Raw genomic sequence first — 22,176 nt, forward strand, 5'->3', positions numbered from 1 at the left:
CTGGGATTACAGACAAGACCAACCGCGCCTGGCCAGGTATTTTTTAAAATTGTGTATTTCTCAGCCAGGTGCAGTGGCTCATGCCTGTAGTACCAGCACTTGGGAGGCTGAGGCAGGAGGATGGCTTAAGCCTATTAGTTTGAGACCAGCCTGGGCAACATAGTGAGACACTATCTCTGCAAAGAATAGAAAAAAATTAGCTGGGTGTGGTGGCGCATGCCCGTGGTCCCAGCTACTCGGGCCCCAGGCTGAGGTGGGAGGATCGCTTGAGCCTGGGAGGTCGAGGCTGCCATGAGCAGTGACTGCACCAATGCACTCCATCCAGCCTGGGCAATAGTAGTATCTTGCCTCCAAAAAATAAAGAAAATTGTCTATTTCTAAAAACCTGTGTTTAAATCTCATCATTTCCCCTCAAACAAGTAGCTTGTATAAAACTACTCATAACATGAACATGCCAAAGGAATTCTTTTGAATGATGAAAATTTATTTTGCACATTATATTAAAATTTATTTTCTATGTATACCCAAATTTTCAAGTATTAGATTTACTTACAAATTCACCAGTGTTATCATTATACAATTCGCTGGAATTAACAGTTGCAATACAGTTATTCTAGCTTTTCATATTCAATTTGAATGATCAGAAAAGTATATTAGTCACACAGAATTAAATATTTTAGATACTAAGAATCTTAAACTTTATAAAAGATAATAAAACATAATTGAGTATCTGCTTAAGTAACAAAACAGTTAAGAAATTGTTTGGGTTATAAGCAAAGGAACATAAGTGTAAAATGTGTAGAAAGATAAATATTTTCCAAATAAAATTCTAATAAAAGGCTAAACATTCTCAAATATTTTATATACATGAAGAATAAATTATTTCTGGTTAACATGTTTTTGCCTTAGTGCCAAAAAAGCCAGAACCAATTTGATAAGCTTACATCAAAATCAAAGTTTTCTAGATATGAATTCTATTATACCATCTCTATATTTGTTTAGAATTTTGCAAAATTCTTAGAAGATTGCATGTTAGGGTGGAGAAGATAAATGCTTGCCAATACTGACATGGTTAATTTACAGACAGGCTCGAAAGGAGGAGGCTAGAAAAGAAGAGGGAAGATTATGTCACTAAGCTTAGCTACAAAGGGAAAAGCCACATGGAAGCAGAGACAAAGGCGATCCCGGCACACAGAGGCATGTTTGCTGTGGCTCAGGGTTTGTTTTTCAAGTGTTCAGAGATGAATTCCAGCAAGACTTCTGGTTTGAGTCAAGCCTTTCAACTGAGGTGCTTGGCATACTTAACGGAAAAAGCGAGTACATTCAGATTTAGTTTTGCTAGATATTAAACTAGAAAACTGGATGACAGTAAAACCAATACAGAAACAAAAAGTCGTGTTTCCAGTTAAGAACCGTACACACAAGCAGGTTTTGCTTATTAATGTAGCAGGAGAGCATGGAAATTGGAGTTCAGATTCTCTGGAAAAGATAAAAGGCAGGGGAGGGGAGAGAAGAAAAGGAGGAATGCAGAGGAGCCATCCAAGAATGACGAGTGATTCGTGCAGGAGAGGGAAATACAGACATTCTGTCCGTGTGAGATTCTGCTTCAGGTACTGGACATCATCCACCTGCACCTAGAGGGATATGTGTTCAGGGTCTCACTATGGTTAGTTCCCATGTGCTAGACATAGGTTGCTAGCTAGAAGTTTTGCCAGCCATCTTCCCCCTTCCTAGTGCTAATGCCTAATTTCCTAAAGTAATCGGAATCCTTACAAGCCAGGGTAGCTCAGGAGGTTCTATTTATTTATTTATTTATTTATTTATTTATTTATTTTGAGACAGAGTCTCACTGTGTGGCCCAGGCAGATCTCGTCTGGGCGCAAGTCTCGTTGCAGTGGTGCAATCTCGGCTCACGGCAACCTCTGCCTCCCGGGTTCATGCGATTCTCCTGTCTCAGCTTCCCAAGTAGCTAGGATTACAAGGGTGTGCTATCACGCCTGGCTAATTTTTGTATTTTTAGTAGCGAGAGCATTTCGTCATGCTGGCCAGTCTGGTCTCCAACTCCTGACCTCAGGTGATCTGCCTGCCTTGTCTCCCAAAGTGCTGGGATTATAGGCATGAGCCATCGCGCCCAGCCTCAGTAAGTTGTAATATTACGTCTACTCGGCTCACAGATGCTTGAGCCAGAAGTGGGAAGGGTACACTTGTATTTTGGGCTCAAATGGTTTTCAAATAGAATACATTTGACCAAATAAAGGGAACACAGTCCTGAGCCCTCCTCTCTCCAGATATGCATGCAATCCACACCATCAAAAGAAGAGTTCACTGTTCCCAAGGCCAAAAAGAGGCTATGCTGTACTGCCAAGAACTCTATAGCAAAATCGAACACCCAAATTAAGTGCCAGAATGATGCAGCCCACTCTCACCAGGAAGAATGACATGTGAGAAGACTTTTAGCAGATGCAAAAATGTCACCCCACCATGTCATTTTAAAAAATATTTTATCAGCATACAAGGATACTTCAGTTTTTAACCTACACAAGGTTAGGTAATGTTTACCTTGAAACATAATTGCATACGGCCCTTTATGCCACTCACCTAGGGCTTTAATAATAAGGGCAATTGCTAAGTGTGCTGTCTCTTCTGGGGACTTTTCTCTGAAAAGGGGACGATATATTGATAAAATATTTTATTAATCAGTTAAGAATTTGTGATCTACTTGAAAAAGATTATTTCACTTTGAAACTGCTATTGCTCATGCAAAAGTACTTGATTTTCATATTATACAGAGCTCAGAATCTTTGGACTACACAAACATTCTCTAAAAGGGCAATGACTTATATTTTCCAAAGTTAAGACATGACATCCAAAGGACAAAAGGTAGCTATTTTTTTTACCAATGTGGTTGGAACAGTGATAACGAGTAATGTATTCACCAAACTGATAAAAAAATCTGCCTGTGGTTCCTCCACTGTGTCTGTGTGCATGTGTGTGTATGCAGAGAAAGGCAGAAAAGGTTCTATCCATGTCATTGTCTCTAAAATGCTTATTCTTGCCCACGTGCCAGGAATTTGAATAAGATGAGAATGGGCCAGGTGCGGTGGCTCACGCCTGTAATCCCAGCACTTTGGGAGGCCAAGGTGGGCGAATCATGAGGTCAGGAATTAGAGACCAGCCTGGCCAACATGGTGAAATCTCATCTCTACTAAAAATACAAAAATTAGCTGGGCGTGGTGTAATCCCAGCTACTCAGGAGACTGAGGCAGGAGAATCGCTTGAACCCGGGAGGGAGAGGTTGTAATGAGCAGAGATCACGATGCCAATGCACTCCGGCCCTGCGACAGTGTGAGACTCCGTCTCAAAAAAAAAAAAAAAAAAAAAGGTGAGAATGTGCTTCTCCAGAATAACCCCAGTTGTATCTAGAATTTACTTGTTTTCAATATAAAGGTAAGGTAGGTATGAGAATGTTTTTAACAACAGAATTAATCAATCTAGATTAGGATGCTGTGTGGCACGGCCATTCTCGAATTTTGAAAGCCTGAGCTGGTTGTGAGCAAGGGGATATTCATTAATGACATAAATTTCATTTATGAAATATGTATCCATCATCTAGGTAGCTTACACATGGAGAGCTGAGTGCATCCCTTGTATAAAAAGTAAATGAAGACCAGAAGGAAGCAGACTTTGTCCTGCAAACTGAAGCAGAGTTCCACGCTAAGAATCAGCAGATTTTCTAGGTACGTAATGCCACCAGTGGAGTATTATTACAGTTCTCAAATCCTGAGGGAAAGAGATGGAGAAGAGGGAGGGAGGAGGGAAAATCTTGCATTCGAAGAGGTAAAAGAGTCCCCATTACAACTGCAATGCTTCATTAGACAGCTGATTTTTCTGGCTGGAAGGCACATTAAAAATAACCCTAACAGTAACTTACCAAGACAATGGAAATCAAAAGAAAAGAAGGTAGAGGTGCAGCTGTCTCATTAACATAACAACCAACTACAGCTGAAACAATACTCTGGTACAGGGACTAGCTCATGTTAAAGACTGGGTATTTAGGTAAAGAGGATCTGGTGCTCTTGGTTTAGCTTCAGTGATTTTCCAGCGCTTATTAAAGCCATTGTGCCCTGAACATGGAGACCCCCAAATTCTCTATGTGCCAAAGATTAAGTCGTAGAGAATTACACCAATGTTTGCTGTTGGTGTGCACCACAGATGAGCCCAAGCTCCCTGGTCCGGCTAAGTGGAATCTTCCATGCACTGTGCGCAGCTCAGGTAGAAAGTCAACTAAGCAGAAAGGAGATAAGGAATGGCTATGAAATACCTGACTTCTTTATCTTGGTTATGTGTCCATAATTTGCATAAAAATAAATAATACGCATTAAGTCAAAATCTGGGTTCAAATATGTAACAAGAAAACAAAAGGACAACAATCTGGTATTCTTTTTTTTTTTTTTTTTGAGACAGAGTCTCGCTCTTTTGCCTAGGCTGGAGTGCAGTGGCGCGATCTCAGCTCACTGCAAGCTCTGCTTCCCAGGTTCATGCCATTCTCCTGCCTCAGCCTCCCGAGTAGCTGGGACTACAGACGCCCACCACCACGCCCGGCTAATTTTTTGTATTTTTTAGTAGAGACGGGGTTTCACCGTGTTGGGCAGGCTGGTCTCGAACTCCTGGTAATCCGCCTGCCTCGGCCTCCTAAAGTGCTGGGATTACAGGCATGAGCCACCGCACCCGGCCAACAATCTGGTATTCTTAAGGCAAAACAGTAGAAATCTCTTTAAACAGACACTTTATTAGATCCACAGGCGATAAAATCCCAGAGCTACTGTTAGGCATGTAAATACAGACCCTGTAAGAAAAAAACAATTGAGAATACTATTAGTTCTGTTAAGAGTTACTTGAGGGAACATCTTTTTTTTAAGAAAACACACATTTATTTACTAAGAAAACCTAAAAAAGAAAACCTAGAAACTTAGATTGCTCACTAATGTGCCATATTCTGTGAAACACCTGCCTACCGAAAAAAAAAATCCCACACCCCTTATTTTATTTTCTTATTTTAGAGACACGGTCTCATCTGGCACCCAGGTGGAGTGCACCATGCAATGGTGTGATTACAGCTCACTGTGCCTCAAACTCCTGGGCTCAAGCGATCCTCCTGCCTCAGCCTCCCAAGAAGCTGAAGCTACAGGCGGATGACACCATGCCCGGCTAAATCTTATTGTAGAGACTAGGTCGTGCTGGGTTGCCTAGGCTACGAAAACTTTTCAATAAAAGTCTCAAATCGCAAAAATTCTGTGGTCACAAGGTCTATGTATATGCACTATATAGACAGTAACACACAATTTAATATAAAGAACAACATTTCACTATTAAATAATGCTGTAACCTTAAAATATTTAATTAATCCAAGATGTTAAATCTGACTTTAAATAATGGTTACTTCGGATGTGGGGGTGGTACATGAATGTTCATTCTCTCTTTTGGATCAAAAATCTCGAAAGTAAAATAACTCCTTAAAAGGAGTGTCACCAATTGAAGCAGAAAGATTACAACTGAAACACACCTTCCATTTTATCCATAAAATATTTCGTGTCTTGAATCTCATTAAAATCCCTAATAACCATAGTTCAATTATAGTATCTTATCAAATTTCCAATTCTATCAATTATAAAGTACACAATTACTTTATTTACTACTAAGAAAGAAAAAGTGCCAATTAAACTGTGATACTTCATCTACTGGAAATTGTAAGATGCTTTCCAATTTCAGAGATGTTAAAATATTTCAGAAAGTGTTGGAATCAATGAAATGCAGTATCTGTCAATGACTTATTTTATAAATTTATTTTCTTTTCAGGTTGATTTAAATAGATATAAAATAGCTTACCTGCTAAATATTTAATATTATCAAGCTTGTGTGACTCAAGCATGGTTTTGAGGCCAGCAACCTCAGTTTCGATCTTCCTGTCTGTCTGGGTAAGGGCCCGATCTTGCTGGGCATGCTTTTAAATCGAAGAGAGTCACAGCGTTAGACCACAGCACGTCCCCTCTGCTCACCATCCTATAGCTCCTTCCCAACGGGATGCACTCACAGGGAAACCTGGGTAAGACTATGGAGGCCTGGGCTTTAGTCTCAGTTCTAAAACCCTAATGCTACACTGCATTGGTCAGGACCCTTAACCTCTCCAGGCCTTAGTTTTCTTCCATTTGAAAAAAAGAAAAACAGAACGAAACGAAACAACCAAGCCAGAGGACCTGCCTTTACCTAGACTGTTTAGAGAATCAAATGCAATAATCTACGTGAAAAAGCATTTGTAAGCTCTAGGTTGCTATATAAATGAGGTGGCATTATGAGGCCAGTCTATTCTCAAAGGCAACGGCTACATCTCATCCTTCTAAATCCTCCTTAGTCAAAGACAGACAGTAAACTCAAAAATGTTTTCAAGAAATGGAGTCTTAGATATGCCGGGCACGGTGGCTCAAGCCTGTAATCCCAGCACTTTGGGAGGCCGAGGCGGGCAGATCACGAGGTCAGGAGATGGAGACCATCCTGGCTAACACGGTGAAACCCCGTCTCTACTAAAAATACAAAAAATTAGCCGGGCGTGTTGGCAGGCGCCTGTAGTCCCAGCTACTTGGGAGGCTGAGGCAGGAGAATGGCGTGAACCCGGGAGGCAGAGCTTGCAGTGAGCCGAGATTGCGCCACTGCACTCCAGCCTGGGGGACAGAGAAAGACTCCGTCTCAAAAAAAAAAAAAAAAAGAAATGGAGTATTAAATAATGTAAAAGCGGCAGTGCTTGTCTTGAGCTATTTCTAGTCATATTTTTAAAAAACTTTCTTCTTTCGTGTTCAAATATCAAGTGTTTCATTACTATGAGGCTTGACTACCCAGGGCCAATTTCTGTCCTTCCCCAAATATAATACAGTTAAACTGGATACATAATCAACCCTCAAGAAGGCAGTGGGTTTGGCCAACGCTGTAGGGGGTTGTATAACTGCATTAAAGCATAAAAACCGTGGGAATGCTTCACTAAAATTCCTAGAGCAACTAAGTCTTTCCCTATGCTAGCAATTCAGGCAGAGAAAAAAAGAAATAAATGCCTGGATGAGTAGAAAACTATTCCAGAGAAATATCCCAGGATTCTGGAATTCTGTCATGAAAGCCTCTTGGGGGTTTCAGAGGTCCCAGGTTCCATACAGTATGGAAAAGGAGAAATGTATGCTATAAATTAAAAATAGAATAAGACTTCTCCATTCCTCACTATTCTTCAATTACTGAGATTTAAACTTTCTTAATAAAACTTTCGTCAAGAAAAACAAACTTTCAAGTAGGGCGTGGTGGTGTGCACCTGTGGTCCCAGCTACTCTAGAGGCTGAGGTGAAGGAGGTTGCAGTGACCCGAGATTGCACCACTACACTCCAGCCTGGGTGACAGAGCGAGACCCCATCTCAAAAAAAAAAAAAAAAAGAAGAAAAGGAAACTTTCATTAAGAAAGTTTAAATCTTCCATAGGATAACTATCTTCCATTAAGATAACCAAATATTTTTTGAAGTGCAAAAAATCCCGTGACACTCCACTTCTGCATATATACCCAAAAGAACTGAAAGCAGGGATCCCAGCAGACATCTGTGCACCCATGCCCACTGCAGCACTATTCACAAAAGCCAACGGGTGGAAGCAACACAAGTGCCCTTGACAGACGAATAAAGAAAATGTGGTATATATATATAATGGAATACTAATCAGCCTTAAAAAGGAAGAAAGTCCTGGCATTCCAACAGCATGGATGAACCTTCAGGACACTGTGTTAAGCGAAATAAGCCAGCCACAAAAAGACAAACACTATGATTCTATTTACATGAGGTATGTGGAATAGTCAAATTCATAGACAGTAGAATGGAGGTCGCCAGGGGCTGGAAACGGGAATGTATAAAGGGTGCAGAGTTTCAATTTTGCAAAATAAAGAATTCTGTGACAGACAGTGGAGATGGTTGCCCCAAAATGTGAATGTACTTTAAGTGTACTGAACTGTACACTTAAAAAATGGTTAAGATCCTAATTTTTATGTTGTGTGTATTTTAGCACAATGTAAAAAATTCCCATGACAGTAAACCTGCATGTAACTTCCTATTATCACTACAAACAACCATGCATGGGACGAAGCAAAGATGAGTACAATGACAAAGAAAAATCAAAGTCTTGTTTCTTACCAAGGCCACTATTTCTGTTCTCAATTCCAGCAGCTTCTTTTCGTTCAATGAATACTGAAATAAACACATAACATGGGTCAGATTCTGATCTACTCCTCTCTCTTCTCCTTCTCTGGTGCCTTAAATATTCTGGTCTCAGTACCTCCTAGAATATGTAACACCAGAAAGTCACCTCTGGGACGAAGTAGCCTACCTGCCTCTTTATATCTGTTACTTGAGGTTTCTTTTTTTTTTTTTTTTTTCCCCATAGAGATGGGGTTTTGCCATGTTGCCCAGGCTGGTCTCAAAACTTCTGAGCTCAAGCAATCTGCCCACCTCGGCCTCCCAAGGTGCTGGGATTACAGGCATGACCTCCTGTGCTGGCTAAAGTTTCTTATTATACTTACTCATTCCTCCAATATCTGGATTTCCTTAGTCATCTGTCACTTCTCCCTGCATCTTTCCTGGGATGTCTTTAGGTCCCTCCCACTATTGTAGCAGCACACCCTGGGTACCAGTTTCAAAGGATGTGGAGTCACATGGTTTTTGGTTTTGAGAGGGTTGAAAATGGAGACTCAACTCAATTTAGGAGCTATCCCATCATAACTAGTAGCAAAACAGGTCACTACTTGAGTCTCAACAAAAGACAGGAAAGGTATGAAGTTGGGGAAAAAATAGCTGCAAGGATTATTATTCTATGACAAAGACATTGTGTTGTGATTATAAAGCACAATGTAAATACATAAATACACTAACTCATCACACGCTGGGGTTTTTTTTGGTTTGGTTTTTTGTTTTGAGATGGAGTCTCACTCTGTTGCCCAGGATGGATGGAGTGCAGTGGCTTGATCTCGGCTCCCTGCAACCTCTGCCTCTCGGGTTCAGGCAATTCTCCCGCCTTAGCCTCCTGCACATGTTGGTTTTAATAACAATAAAAAAACCCACTTCGGCGTAGTCATAATCCAGTGCTACTAAAGGAACTAATTCTACCCAGAGTTAAAGTATCTCGCCTTTGGCTATTAATGTCAGTGAAAAGATTTAGTGCAGTTTTGTAGACAGTAAGATTGAAATCAGACTTATCTCCTTAGTAGTGGGTAACAGGATTTAATTGAGCATATGACAATCAGTAATTTAAATGAAGACTTTTAAGACCTACATTAATTTTGTTATAGAAAGAAAAAGTTAATGCTTTGAAGTATATAGAAACTTTCTAGCTATAAAATGTTCTCCTGGGACTACTGGGAGCTTAGAATTAGGAAAAAAAAAAGACAGAGAGAGAAAGAGAGAGAGAGAGAAACAGAACCAAAAAACCCCAAAACCCTAAGCCAAGGAGTAGGTTGTAAAACCAAGAACAATCAATGCTCTTTAAACCTCAGGGTTTCAGACCAGGAGAGCCCTATGCATCAGACGACCACTAGAGGGCGGCGTGGAACAAGATTTTGTGCACCACTAAACCTCAGTCTTCATTAACTCAACATTGACTCACCCTCAAAAAGAAGAGCCTAAATCTTGACGCTGCCATGGTTTTAAAAATAACATCTATGTGGCTCTATATCCCCATGCCCCAAAAGTTTATGTGCCATACTGCTTTTGGAACTGGCTGTAAATATCATAGTTAATTTGCAATTTAATATTTAACCTTATAACTTTACCAAAAGAACGAGAGCCAAAACTCATCTTCACCAATGCATGTTACAAACACGCTCGCTGTATAATTTACTACTGCTTTGTGCTTCAGAGAAATCTAAGTTTATGATTACCAAGAACAATCTCCCAGCTAGGTTACTATATCACATAAATTCACTGGCTTCATGGGAGCTAAGATATGAGGATGCAAAGGCAAAAGGATGATACAGTGGACTTTGAGGACTTGGGGGAAAGGGTAGGAGGTGGGTGAGGGGCAAAAGACTAGACATTGGGTACAGTGTACGCTGCTAGGGTGATGGGGGCACCAAAAATCTCAGAAATCACCTCTAAATTTCTTCATGTAACCAAACACCACCTGTTCCCCCAAAACCCATTGAAATTAAAATAATAATGAAACACTAAAAAAAGACTATGAGAACAATTCATAGTCACAGTTACTGTTCAAATATACCACAAAGACACTTTCGTGTCATGCAGAAAAAGTTACTATCATGATGGACAGGATTTAATTGAAACTCTGTGCATTGGTTGCTTTCTGGAGATTAAGGTCAATATAGTCATTCCAGATAAAGTAATTACATGTAAATTATATTTATCAGCATATTTAACTAGTAAATTCAAGTAAAATAAAATCAAGTTAAGTAGTTTGAGTGCTGCATTATCAAATTTGCAAAATATTATAAGCTTTACTTTTCTTATAAGAACACTGAATGGATCCACTCTATATATCCAATAATTTAAAAATATTAATATTTGCAAGAATGAAATTTCATCATTTTTTTCTTTTTTTTTTTGAGACAGGGTCTCGCTCTGTCACCCAGGCTGGAGTGCAGTGGCGTGATCTCGGCTCACTGCAATCTCTGCCTCCCGAGTTCGAATGATTCCTCTGCCTCAGTCTCCCGAGTAGCTGAGACTACAGGCGCCTGCCATCATGCCGGGCTAATTTTTGTATTTTTGGTAGAGACAGGGTTTCACCACGTTGGCCAGGCTGGCCTCGAACTCCTAACCTCAGGTGATCCGCCCACCTCGGCCTCCCAAAGTGCTGGGATTACAGGTGTGAGCCACCGTACCCGGCAGAAATTTTTTCATTTTGGTTTAAAGACTAAAATTATAATTGTGAAAAAAATTTCTGGAAAATTTTTGTTTGCTGGATGATGTGAATGACTTAAAATGAGTAAAATCTAACTGTTACATGATTGAAAAATGTACATATAGATCAGCCTAGTTATGTTATTAAAATGACTCTATGTAAAATATAAAAAAATTCACTGGCCTTAATCTGCCCTGTATTTCCTGATGTCCTTGATGCAGTTTTTCCCAGGTTAGTTAGCTACACACAGTCATTTTCCTACATCAAGTGAATTCAGTTCTTCCTGAGTACACACCCCATAAAGATAAAGGTAACCAAAAGAGTTTCTCCTCTTCCAGACACCAGTGACATGCTATAGTCAGTAACTATTTTAGTAATACTAGGTGATTTAATCTTTACGGGTGGAGACTGTTGTCGTAAGACTAGAAAGACAGGTAACACAGCCTTAATAATTATTTTGTATAACGAAGCTGGGATTAACTCTTGAAATCCAGTGGCATTCCAAAACACAAGTAGGTTGCTTTGTTGAGTTTCAGTATTACCTTCACTTATCATTAGAGCACATTTTAATTAAAAGCAAATTGTGAAAAATGAGAAGACAACAAACAGTTGTGAGTACTCAGTTTTCTGCACGTCTACTCAGTTTTGTGTTAGTGCAAGATGCTCTCTGCCCTATTTCTCATTATGCTAAGAATAAAAAAGGCACCTGATGTTACCAAACTCAAATAAAGTCTGAGCAAGAAGACGGCTGAATATTCAGACAGGGTTAAAAATCACTAGAGGCAACCCGACACATATCTTTATTAAAACACACTTAGGCCGGGTGCGGCGGCTCACTCCAGTAATCCCAGCACTTTGGAAGGCCGAGGTGGGCGTATCACAAGGTCAGGAGATCAAGACCATCCTGGCTAACATGGTGAAACCCTGTCTCTACTAAAAATACAAAAAAATTAGCCGGGCGTGGTGGCGGGCGCCTGTAGTCCCAGCTACTCTGGAGGCTGAGGCAGGAGAATGACGTGAACCAGGGAGGCAGAGCTTGCAGTGAGCCAAGATCACGCCACTCCAGCCTGGGCAACAGAGCAAGACTTTGTCTCAAACAAAAAAAAAAGAAAAAAAAAAAACAAAAAACACTTGCCAGCCAGGCGCAGTGGCTCCCTCCAGTAATCCCGGCACTTTGGGAGGACAAGGTGGGCGGATCACTTGAGGTTAGGAGTTTGAGACCAGCCTGGCCGACATGGTGAAACCCTCTCTCTACTGAAAATATAAAAACTAACCGGCGTGGTGGTGGCGCCTGTAATCCCAGCTACTCGGGAGGCTGAGGCAGGAGAATTGCTTGAACCCAGGAGACGGAGGTTGCAGTGGGCCGACACGGTGCCACTGCACTCCAGCCTCGGCAACAGTGAGACTCTGTCTCAAAAAACCCAAACAAAACAAAACACCCTCACAACTTCTCACTATATTTAAAAGACAGCATAGAATTTTTATTTTTTTTTGGGGGGGGGGGGGGACCAGAGTTTTGCTCTTGTTGCCCAGGCTAGAGAGCAGTGGCACGATCTCAGCTCACTGCAACCTCTGCCTCCTGGGTTCAAGCGATTCTCCTGCCTCAGCCTCCCGAGTAGCTGGGATTACAGGTGCCCGCCACCACACCCGGCTAATTTTTTGAATTTTTAGTACAGACAGGGTTTTACCATGTTGGGCAGGGAGGCTGGCTCGAACTCCTGACCTTAGGTGATCTGCCCACCTTGGCCTCCCAAAGTACTGGGATTACAGGCGTGAGCCACCGTGCCCGGCCACGAATGTTTTAATCTTGAATTCCAGTATATAATTTAATATTATTTAATATTAATAATTTACTATATTCAAGCCTGAGATAATCAACTTAACTTTTGCAAGATCAAGACCTATGAAGATTTAAGTCAGTATTAAATAGATCAAGATTGCATTTAATTTCTTTATGAATGTCTATGTAACATATATCTAATATTTCTGAAACAAAGATTCAAACTGACTAATTTAACTAGGATTTTAATTTTAATGTTACTTTTGAAAGCATCAAATTTAAGTCTTAATCCAAAATTATTATAATAGAGAAAATACACCCTAACACTGATAAACAGATAAACATTTAACAGTACCTATGACTTAGGCTTAACCAAGCATTCCATTCCAAAAATAAATTAATTCATAATGTATTTTTAGTAAAGGAACGTACCAATTCTTTTACTCTGCTCTTTTCTAGGTTGAAGTCTAATTTGGTATCTGTTCGGACTTTGATCACTTCATCCTAAAAGGAGGGCAAACAACAAAGAAGGAGAAATCCAAAGTAAGAAACTCAAACTCTCTGAGGACGTGATGCTGGGACCACTGCCCCCACTGTCCCTATCATAGGGGAGGCAGCCCAGGGAGGGACAGAGCCAGGGGCTTCCAGAGAAATGGATCTAGGCCTCCTGGCATCAGGGAACTCTGGCCAAGCCACATCTGGAGGCAGCCTGTCCCAGGACTTCCCAGTTAGACACAAATAACCCCCTTCTATGCTTATGCCAGTCTAGAGTGGGTTGTTGACCTCCATCCCCATTTTTTTTTTTTTTTTTTTTTGAGATGGAGTCTCGCTCTGTCACCCAGGCTGGAGTGCAATGGCGTGATCTCTGCTCACTCCAACTTCTGCCTCTGGGGTTCAAACAATTCTCCTGCGTCAGCCTCCTGAGTAGCTGGGATTATAGGTGCATGCCACCACGTCTGGCTAATTTTTGTATGTTTAGTAGAGATGGGGTTTCACCATGTTGGTCAGGCTGGTGTCGAACTCCTGACTTGTAATCCGCCCACCTCGGCCTCCCAAAGTGCTGGGATTACTGGCGTGAGCCATCGCGCGCGGCCTGTTGCTGCTTTTAACCTCAAGACTCCTCATACAATCTCTGAATGGAACTTATGAATAAAGCTGATCTTAAACAACTTTGGAAAGCAAAGATGGACTCAAAGCAGCAAAATATTAAAACCTGGTTTACACAGAGCCTTTTCTCTGATACATATCAAAGCCTTTTTTTCTTTAATATCTATGTTTTTTCTATTTAAAAAACATGAAATAGCTGGCACAGTAAGCATTTAAAAATCACGTGCGATTCTCTAAAGACAGTCTAAGAGAGTTTAAGGGTTCCTTCCATGCGGCTACTTTAGAAAAACTTTTACTTAAAAATGACTTAATTCCTCCTAGAACACAATTTTCTTTTTTTTTTTTTTCTTTTTTTTTTTTTGAGACAGAGTTTCATTCTTGTTACCAAGGCTGGAGTGCAATGGCACAAATCTCGGCTCACTGCAACCTCTGCTTCCTGGGTTCAAGTGATTCTCCTGCCTCAGTCTCCCGAGTAGCTGGGACTACAGGCACCTGCCACCATGCCCAGCTAATTTTTGTATTTTTAGTAGAGACAGGGTTTCACTATGTTGGCCAAGCTGGTCTGAACTCCTGACCTCAGGTGATCCACTCAGCCTCCCAAAGTGCTGGGATTACAGGCATCAGCCACCATACCCAGCCACAATTTTCGTAATGAATATGGTTATAGACAACAGTAATTCATTCATTGGCTGTGTTCTTAGCTAAATCTTCCAATGTGTACTTTTGAGGCATATTACACAAACATTTCACATAGAATTAAGTTTTTAAAAACATCTATTTCTAATATTATACTTATTAAGTTTATATAATTACAAACAAGCCAACAAACAGGAAAGCGAATCTTACCATTACTTGTTGTTTTAACTGATGTAGTTCGAGTTTTATTTTCTAAAAACACATTAAAAAAAGTCTTTAGAAAGAACAACATAAAACGTAGTAATCGACAAATATCACAATATATATTTATGCACAAGTTCTTCAGGCTTTTCCTCCGTTCAGAAACCGTATTGACTGCAGAATGGCATTACAACACAAGTTTGAATTCATCTTGGAGGCTACATAAAGTTAACTCAGTTGTGTTTGGCACACACATTTGCCTTCAGTGACCCTGCTTTATTTAGTGTCTCCTTCAGTTTATCTTTTAACTAATTCTACCCTCAAATAACTGATTTCAAGGACAACCTAGAGAGTCTGAAACTTTCCCACTTTACTTTTTCCTAGAAGGCTTCTTACAAGGCTAAGGTCAACAGGCAATAAATGGCCTTCCCTATGGGACTTTAAATAGGACTGAAACTAAAAGATGCATAGAGAACACTTACTTAAATGCTGATCCCATATGCTCTATTTAAAAGAAACACAGGAGATATTTTGCAGCAGCAATTATTCAAAATAACCAAAAACTGGAAACAATTCTAATATACACTACAATAGAATGATGGGGCCTATTCATGTAAGACTATAGACAATGAAAAAAATGATCTCTTGCTACAAGACACACAGTATGATACCATCAAATGGTTCTAGAATAGGCGAAACTAGTCAATGGTGTTATCAGCCAGGACAGCATTTCCTCTGGCGCAGGGGCAACTGAGAGGCATGAGAAAGGGACACTGGTCAAGTTTTCCTGCTTGATCTGACTGGAAGTGTACACTGTATGAAAATTCACTGAGATGTACACTTATGTGTGCTCTTTTATGTGTATATATTTCATCTCCATGTCTTAATATAATCAACTTTCTAAGTGTGAGTGGCTCTGTTTTACCTCATTTTCTGCTCTGAGGGCTGAAAATTCACTCTTCTCCAAAATAATCATATCCTTTTTCACATTTGCAATCTGAGACATTATTTGCTGAAAAGTGATTTCCTAGGAAAAGAAAAACAAAATACATAATCTAGTCTACCCTAAAAAGTCCACTTCCTATCATCTCAATGTGCTATCTTCTTAGTGAGAAACCAGGAGAATATGGACACAAGAAGAGGTTCAGTAAAGTCATCTTTTATTCCACAAGGGGAAAAGCAAAAGAAAAAAAACAACACATATCTGGCCAGGCAAGGTGGCTCACATCTGTAATCCCAATACTTTGGGAGGCCAAGGCAGGTGGATCGCTTGAGCCAAGGAGTTCGAGACCAGCCTTAGCAACATGGTGAAACTTTTCTACCAAAAGTACAAAAATTAGCCAGCTGTAGCAGTGCACGCCTATAGTCCCAGCTACTTGGGAGGCTGACGTGGGAGGATCGCTTGAACCCAGGGGGTCAACAAGGCTGCAGTGAGCTGAGACTGCACCACTGCACTCCAGCCTGGGCCAAACAGTGAGACCCTGTCTCAAAAAAACCCCCCCAAAACATAAAAAAACAAAAACCACATATCTGGTTATTGTTACCAAGTGAATCACAGCTAAAGGGTGGTGATCTGAAGACTCGGGAACATGATGCTATAATATTATACTTCAGGCCACGTCTCCATTTATTAAAGTATATTTCACTGGAATCATTTTGAACAGTGAGCTTTCAAGCATAATGATTCTACAACTGTTGACTAAATAGCTCTGAGTAAGTATTTTTTATGCCACTGTAATCTTTTGCCTCTTAATCATGGTAAAAGTTACTATATACTTTTCAACTGGGTATTATCCAAAAAATTACATTAAAACATTACTACAAATAATATCCCATCTTCACAGTCCTAATTTGCTAAACCACCCAACAAGGCTAACCTGCTGCATCTTGGTGACCATATCTTTGTAGACGATGTCCATGTTGGCCTCCAGGATCTTGACCAACGCAGACACAATGATTTCTGCTTGTTGAGTAGCAAACCCTAAGCAAGCACACAAGCAAAAAAAATCATGCTCAGGGTTACAAAAGCCCACAGCAAATGCACACATTCATGTGAATGTCCAAATCCAGGAGCAAGAGTACAGCACAGTGTGGTAGGAGGCAGGGAGGAGGGTAGAGCCACAAACTATGATGTGTTGGTCACTCAGAGCAAGCACGAAACATACAAGTTGGCTTCCCCAGGTACCGGTGGCTTTGCTGACTGATCTGTAAGTCCTTCCTAGCTATCAAAAGTCATGTTTTCAGAGACTATTTAATGACATAGACAATGCTGGCAAGTCAATGTCAGGTGAAAAAAGGCAAGACTCAAAATTACAGATGCAATTCTTGTTTTTATAATTTAACAAAGATTCATAGTCATTTTTATTTTCTTCTTTATGTTTCTCTGCATTATGTAATTTTCTATGGTGGACAATATTTATTTAATTTTATAATGTGTACATGATTAAAAAATGATTTCCTTAAATAGGAAAGCTCAGCTGTTTTATGTCCAGCATAAGGCAGTCAAATCATTGACTATATAAATAGTAATCTAGCTGTTGGCTAACGTAATGATAAAAGACAAAATCAGCTCTTTCATTTTTCCTCCACAATTCTATTCAGTAACTAGTCTGGGAGACCCAAAGTGGAAAAAATATGTTCTTTGGCAGTCAATAAATGATACTGAATTGAATGATAGAGATTCAATGCAGTACTTGGTATTGTTTTTTTTTTGAGACAGAGTTTTGCTCTTGTCCAGGCTGGAGTGCAATGGCACGATCTCAGCTCACAGCAACCTCCGCCTCCTGGGTTCAAGCCATTCTCCTGCCTCAGCCTCTAGAGTAGCTGGAATTACAGGCATGCGCCACCATGCCCAGCTAATTTTGTATTTTCATTACAGATGAAGTTTCTCCATGTTGGTCAGGCTGTTCTCGAACTCCCGATCTCAGGTGATCTGCCCGCCTTGGCCTCCCAAAGTGCTGGGATTACAGGTGCAAGCCACCACGCCTGGCCAGTACGTGGTATTGTTTTTAAAAACGTTGGAAAGTAACTCCTATTTCACATAAATTCCAATTAAATGCTTAAAACTGAGTGCCTGGGAAATAGTTCTATTAAATGCTTCCAGCTATAAGAATTTCAGAAGAATCTATTGATTCCTGTAATTAATTGTGTATTTTTTGGAATAAAGTAGTACTGAATTAATGGAATTTGTTTGGATGAGATGAAGCATGGGACTATAATGAACAAAAAAACCAAAGACACAGATTTAAAGGAGAAGGAAAAAAACCTCCAAAGACCTATTCCCATCACTTTCATCAAAATCCTTTAATTTTTCAACGTGTGTTGTGCACATGTCTAGGAAAAAAATACAAAAGGTTACCCACCAAAATGTTAACATTGTTTAGCTCTGAATCTGTTTTCTTTTTTCTCCGCTGTCTTCCTAATTTTTAAAAACTCAAACTAAACTTTTGCAAATTTTAAAGCTTTATTACGAAGAGTTCACTGGCTGGGTGTGGTGGCTCACGCTTGTAATCCTAACACTGGGATGCCAAGGTGGGAGGATCTTTGAGCTTAGGAGTTCAAAACCAGCATGGGCAACATAGTGAGATCCCATCTCCATTTTAATGTAAATAAAATTTAAAAAAATTTTTAATTAAAAAAAAAAGAGTTCGTGTTTAAACATAATTAGGTTTGGCAACTGGACACAGTGGTTCACGTCTGTAATCCCAGCACTTTGGGAGGCCAAGGTGGGTGGATCACTTGAGGTCAGGAGTTTGAGACCAGCCTGGCCAACATGGTGAAACCCCATCTCTAGTAAAAATACAGAAAAATTGTCCAGGTGTGGTGGTGCATGTCTGTAATCCCATCTACTCAGGAAGATGAGGTGGGAGGATCACTTGAAACTGGGAGGTGGGGGTTGCAGTAGGCCAAGACTGCGCCACTGCACTGCAGCCTGGGCGAAAGAGTGAGACTCTGTCTCAAAAAAAAAAAAAGAAAAGAAAAAAATTAGGTTTGGCAATGATGAGGAAAAGAAAAATAAAGGTAGAAAGAGAACTTATGTTGATTGTAAAACAAACTCTAAAGCCATATACTTTATAACCACTTGTGGGAGGAGAAAGGGATAAGAAAAAGTGGAAGTCTTGGCCAGGTGCGGTGGCTCAAGCCTGTAATCCCAGCACATTGGGAGGCCGAGGCGGGCGGATCACGAGGTCAGGAGATGGAGACCATCCTGGCTAACACAGTGAAACCCCATCTCTACTAAAAATACAAAAAATTAGCCGGGCGTGGTGGCAGGCGCCTGTAGTCCCAACTACTCGTAGTCTTAGGTACTCGGGAGCCTGAGGCAGGAGAATGGCATGAACCTGGGAGGCGGAGCTTCCAGTGAGCCGAGATTGTGCCATTGCACTCCAGCCTGGACCACACAGCCAGACTGTCTCAAAAAAAAAAAAAAAAAAAAAAAAGGGTAAGTCTGAAAACCTACTGAGTTATGAGGCAGAAATTAATTTTTTGTAGACACGAGGGAATAGGACAGAACCAGGGTCAGTGAGATCACAGGCATATAAGAAATTTTCTTAATCTGAAGACAGGTCTGGATAAAGAAAGGGTAGAATATGCCTTGAAAAGTCCTTCCTGGCCTCCTACTCAGCCAGTCATCTCAGACACCCCCAACTCATCCACGTTGGATTGAACAGCCCCTCCACACCACGTACTGCAGTGTGGCCCTCACACCACAGTCTTGAAAGATGCAAATAACCATGGGTTAAGGTTTAAAATCAAGAAAACTAGGAAGACTTCTGCTTATCAATTTTTTTTTTTTTTTTTTGGTAGAGTCAGGCTCTATGTTGCACAGACTGGTCTTGAACTCTTGGGCTCAAGCCATCCTCCCACCTCAGCCTCCTGAAGTGCTGGGATTACACGCATGAGCCACCTCGCCTGGCCTTATCAGAGTAACTTTACGTGCTCCCTTCTCACTTCTACTTTTCTCTTTTAAATTCTGTACTGAAAGAAGTTTTGGCGAAAAAAGCCTACCGTGACAGGAAAAGTTGTGAAAATTATTACACAGCATATGACAGTTTTTCCAAAGTTCATTCATGCATATTATCTTGTTTAATATTCAAAAAGATCTTTGGAATTCTTATTACACTCATACCATAGACGGGCAAATGGAAACTGAGAAGAGGAAAAGGCTTCCTAAGCTATGCAACTAGTAGTCTGCAGAGTTAGGCTCGAGCCCAGAGCTGCTCTCTCCCACAAAGCACAGAATAATTCATTCTGTCACTTTGTCTTAGGCATGTGAAGTACCTCTACGGAGAGTAGCTTTTCGGACACAAACATGTACAACTGGACAAATAACTAAACAATGAAGTAAAAACACAGGCAAATTTATTTCACAAGCATAATTTACACTATTTTGAAATTCTGATTTTTGAGAATGTGTCACCATATAGAGAATTATAATTGGTATATTTGTCTAAATATGATTTAGTACGAGAATGTCCCCTACATTCTAAGTCTAAAGTGCATTTTCAATGAATGCCATATATACCAGAAAAATCTTTTATCTTAACAGCAATAAGGGAGAATGTTAGGCTGAATATTAAAAAGAAAAAAGAGGGCTGGGTGTGGTGGCTCACGCCCGTAATCCCAGCACTTTGGGAGGCTGAGGCGGGTAGATCATGAGGTCAGGAGTTCGAGACCAGCCTGGCCAACATGGTGAAACCCCATCTCTATGAAAAACACAAAAATTAGCTGGGTGTGGAGGCTTGTGCCTATAATCCCAGCTACTCAGGAGGCTGAGGCAGGAGAATCGCTTGAACCCGAGAGGTGGCGGTTGCAGTGAGCCAAGATCGCACCATTGCACTCCAGCCTGGGTGACAGGGCGAGACTCCATCTCAAAAAAAAAGAAAGAAAAAGAAAAAGAAAAAGAAAAAAGAATAAAGAACAGTAAGTTGAAATTGTCAAGAACTGCTACTCAGCAACATTTCAATTTCACAGGATTTTAAAAAGCACACAAGATGCACGGTAATAAAACTATCACTTCTGTGCTTCAGACACTGTTGTCATAGGAATCATTCTTCAGCTTTGCTGACTTGTGTCTAAATTTTTACCTATTAACACTGTACTTCCATGGTGATGTTACAGAAATACACTTCACTTGGACAAAGAGACAATGTGTGAGAAAAGTCTCCATTCTATTGATGAAGCAAAAATGTCCTCAAGCAAAAAATGAGGACTTATAAAAACGGAGATTAATTAGAAGATTACCCATAGGCTTAAAAGTCAAAGAGATAAAAATCAGCCAGACGTGGTGGTGTGTGCCTGTAGTCCCAGCTACTCAGGAGGCTGAGGTGGGAGGATGGCTTGAGCCTGGGAGTCAGGTTAACAGTGAGCCGAGACTGCGCCACTGCAATCCAGCCTGGGTGACAGAGCCAGAGCCTGTCTCTAAATAAATAAATTAAATACAAATAAAAAATAGAAGTCAAAGAGAAACATGAGAAATTAAATGAAACCATAAGAGAAGTCATAATTTAAAGTGTTTTTCTAAGGCACTAAATGATGAATGAGAGAGGATTACCATTGTCTTCCAGTAAGCACACTAAGGCATGAGTGTCGAAGTAGAGTTTCCTGCTCCCAGAAGAGGTGAAATCGCTCCTTTTGCGCTCCAGCTGCAGGGATCCAGCAGACAGGCTTAGCTCTAGGGTGGAAAGGACAGTAAGCTCAAAATAGACTTCATGCAAAACAAAAGCAACTCAGCACTCTGAGAAAATAAGGCATACCCCAAAGCCTATCTGGTACTTTATAACAGCTTCACTGAGATACACAATTCACCCAATTTCAAGCATACCATTCAATAGGTTTTGGCATAGAGTTGTGCAACCATCCCACAATCAAATTTAGAATATTTTCTTCACTCTCAAGACAAACTGTACCCCTCAGCTGTCACCTTCCAATTCCCCCAGCCCTTCTCCACTGCCCCCAACCATACCCAGGTCAAGCACTGGTCTATTTGCTGTCTCTTTTGTTTATCTACTCTGGAGATTTCATAGAAATGGAATCATATAATATATATAGTCTTTTGTGACTGGCTTCTTTCACTTAGCATGTTTTCAAGGGTCATCCATGTTGTAGCACGTCCGTACTTTTATTTCTTTGTATTGCTGAATACTCCTCCATTGTATAGCTACATTAAATTTTGTTTATCCATTTATTAGTTGAAGGATGCTTGAGCTGTTTCTACTTCTTGGCGATTACGAATTACAAGGACGTTGTTTTCAATGATCTTGAGAATATACTTAGGAGTAGAATTGCTGGATCATATGATAACTCCATGTTTGTTTTAGCAACTGCCAGACTGTTTTCCAAAGCAGCTATACCATTTTACACTCCCTCTAGCAGCGCACAAGGGTCTCAATTGCTTCACATCTCACCAACCCTTGCTATCATCTGGGTTTTTAAAAAATTAGTTATCCTATTGGGCGTAAAGTGGTATCTCACTGTGGTTTTAATCAGCATTTCCCTGATGACTAAGGATGTTGAGCATCTTTTTA

General features: G+C 40.4%; 1 protein-coding gene across 1 annotated transcript in view; it reads right to left on the reverse strand.

The window, feature by feature from the left end:
- Positions 1–492: 492 nt before the first annotated feature.
- MCUR1 (mitochondrial calcium uniporter regulator 1) overlaps positions 493–22,176 on the reverse strand; it is a 28,461-nt gene continuing 6,777 nt past the window's right edge. The window contains exons 2-9 of the mRNA XM_012508622.2: positions 21,204–21,323; positions 16,528–16,631; positions 15,576–15,677; positions 14,660–14,701; positions 13,139–13,210; positions 8,211–8,264; positions 5,887–6,001; positions 493–4,846 (exon numbers count right to left, since the gene is read on the reverse strand). Coding sequence (XP_012364076.2) covers positions 4,791–4,846; positions 5,887–6,001; positions 8,211–8,264; positions 13,139–13,210; positions 14,660–14,701; positions 15,576–15,677; positions 16,528–16,631; positions 21,204–21,323 — 665 coding nt within the window. The 3' untranslated portion in view covers positions 493–4,790. The remainder of the gene's footprint in view (positions 4,847–5,886; positions 6,002–8,210; positions 8,265–13,138; positions 13,211–14,659; positions 14,702–15,575; positions 15,678–16,527; positions 16,632–21,203; positions 21,324–22,176) is intronic.

The sequence above is a fragment of the Nomascus leucogenys genome, chromosome 8 (genome assembly GCF_006542625.1).
Source record: "Nomascus leucogenys isolate Asia chromosome 8, Asia_NLE_v1, whole genome shotgun sequence".
In the NCBI taxonomy this organism is placed as follows: Eukaryota; Metazoa; Chordata; class Mammalia; order Primates; family Hylobatidae; genus Nomascus; species Nomascus leucogenys.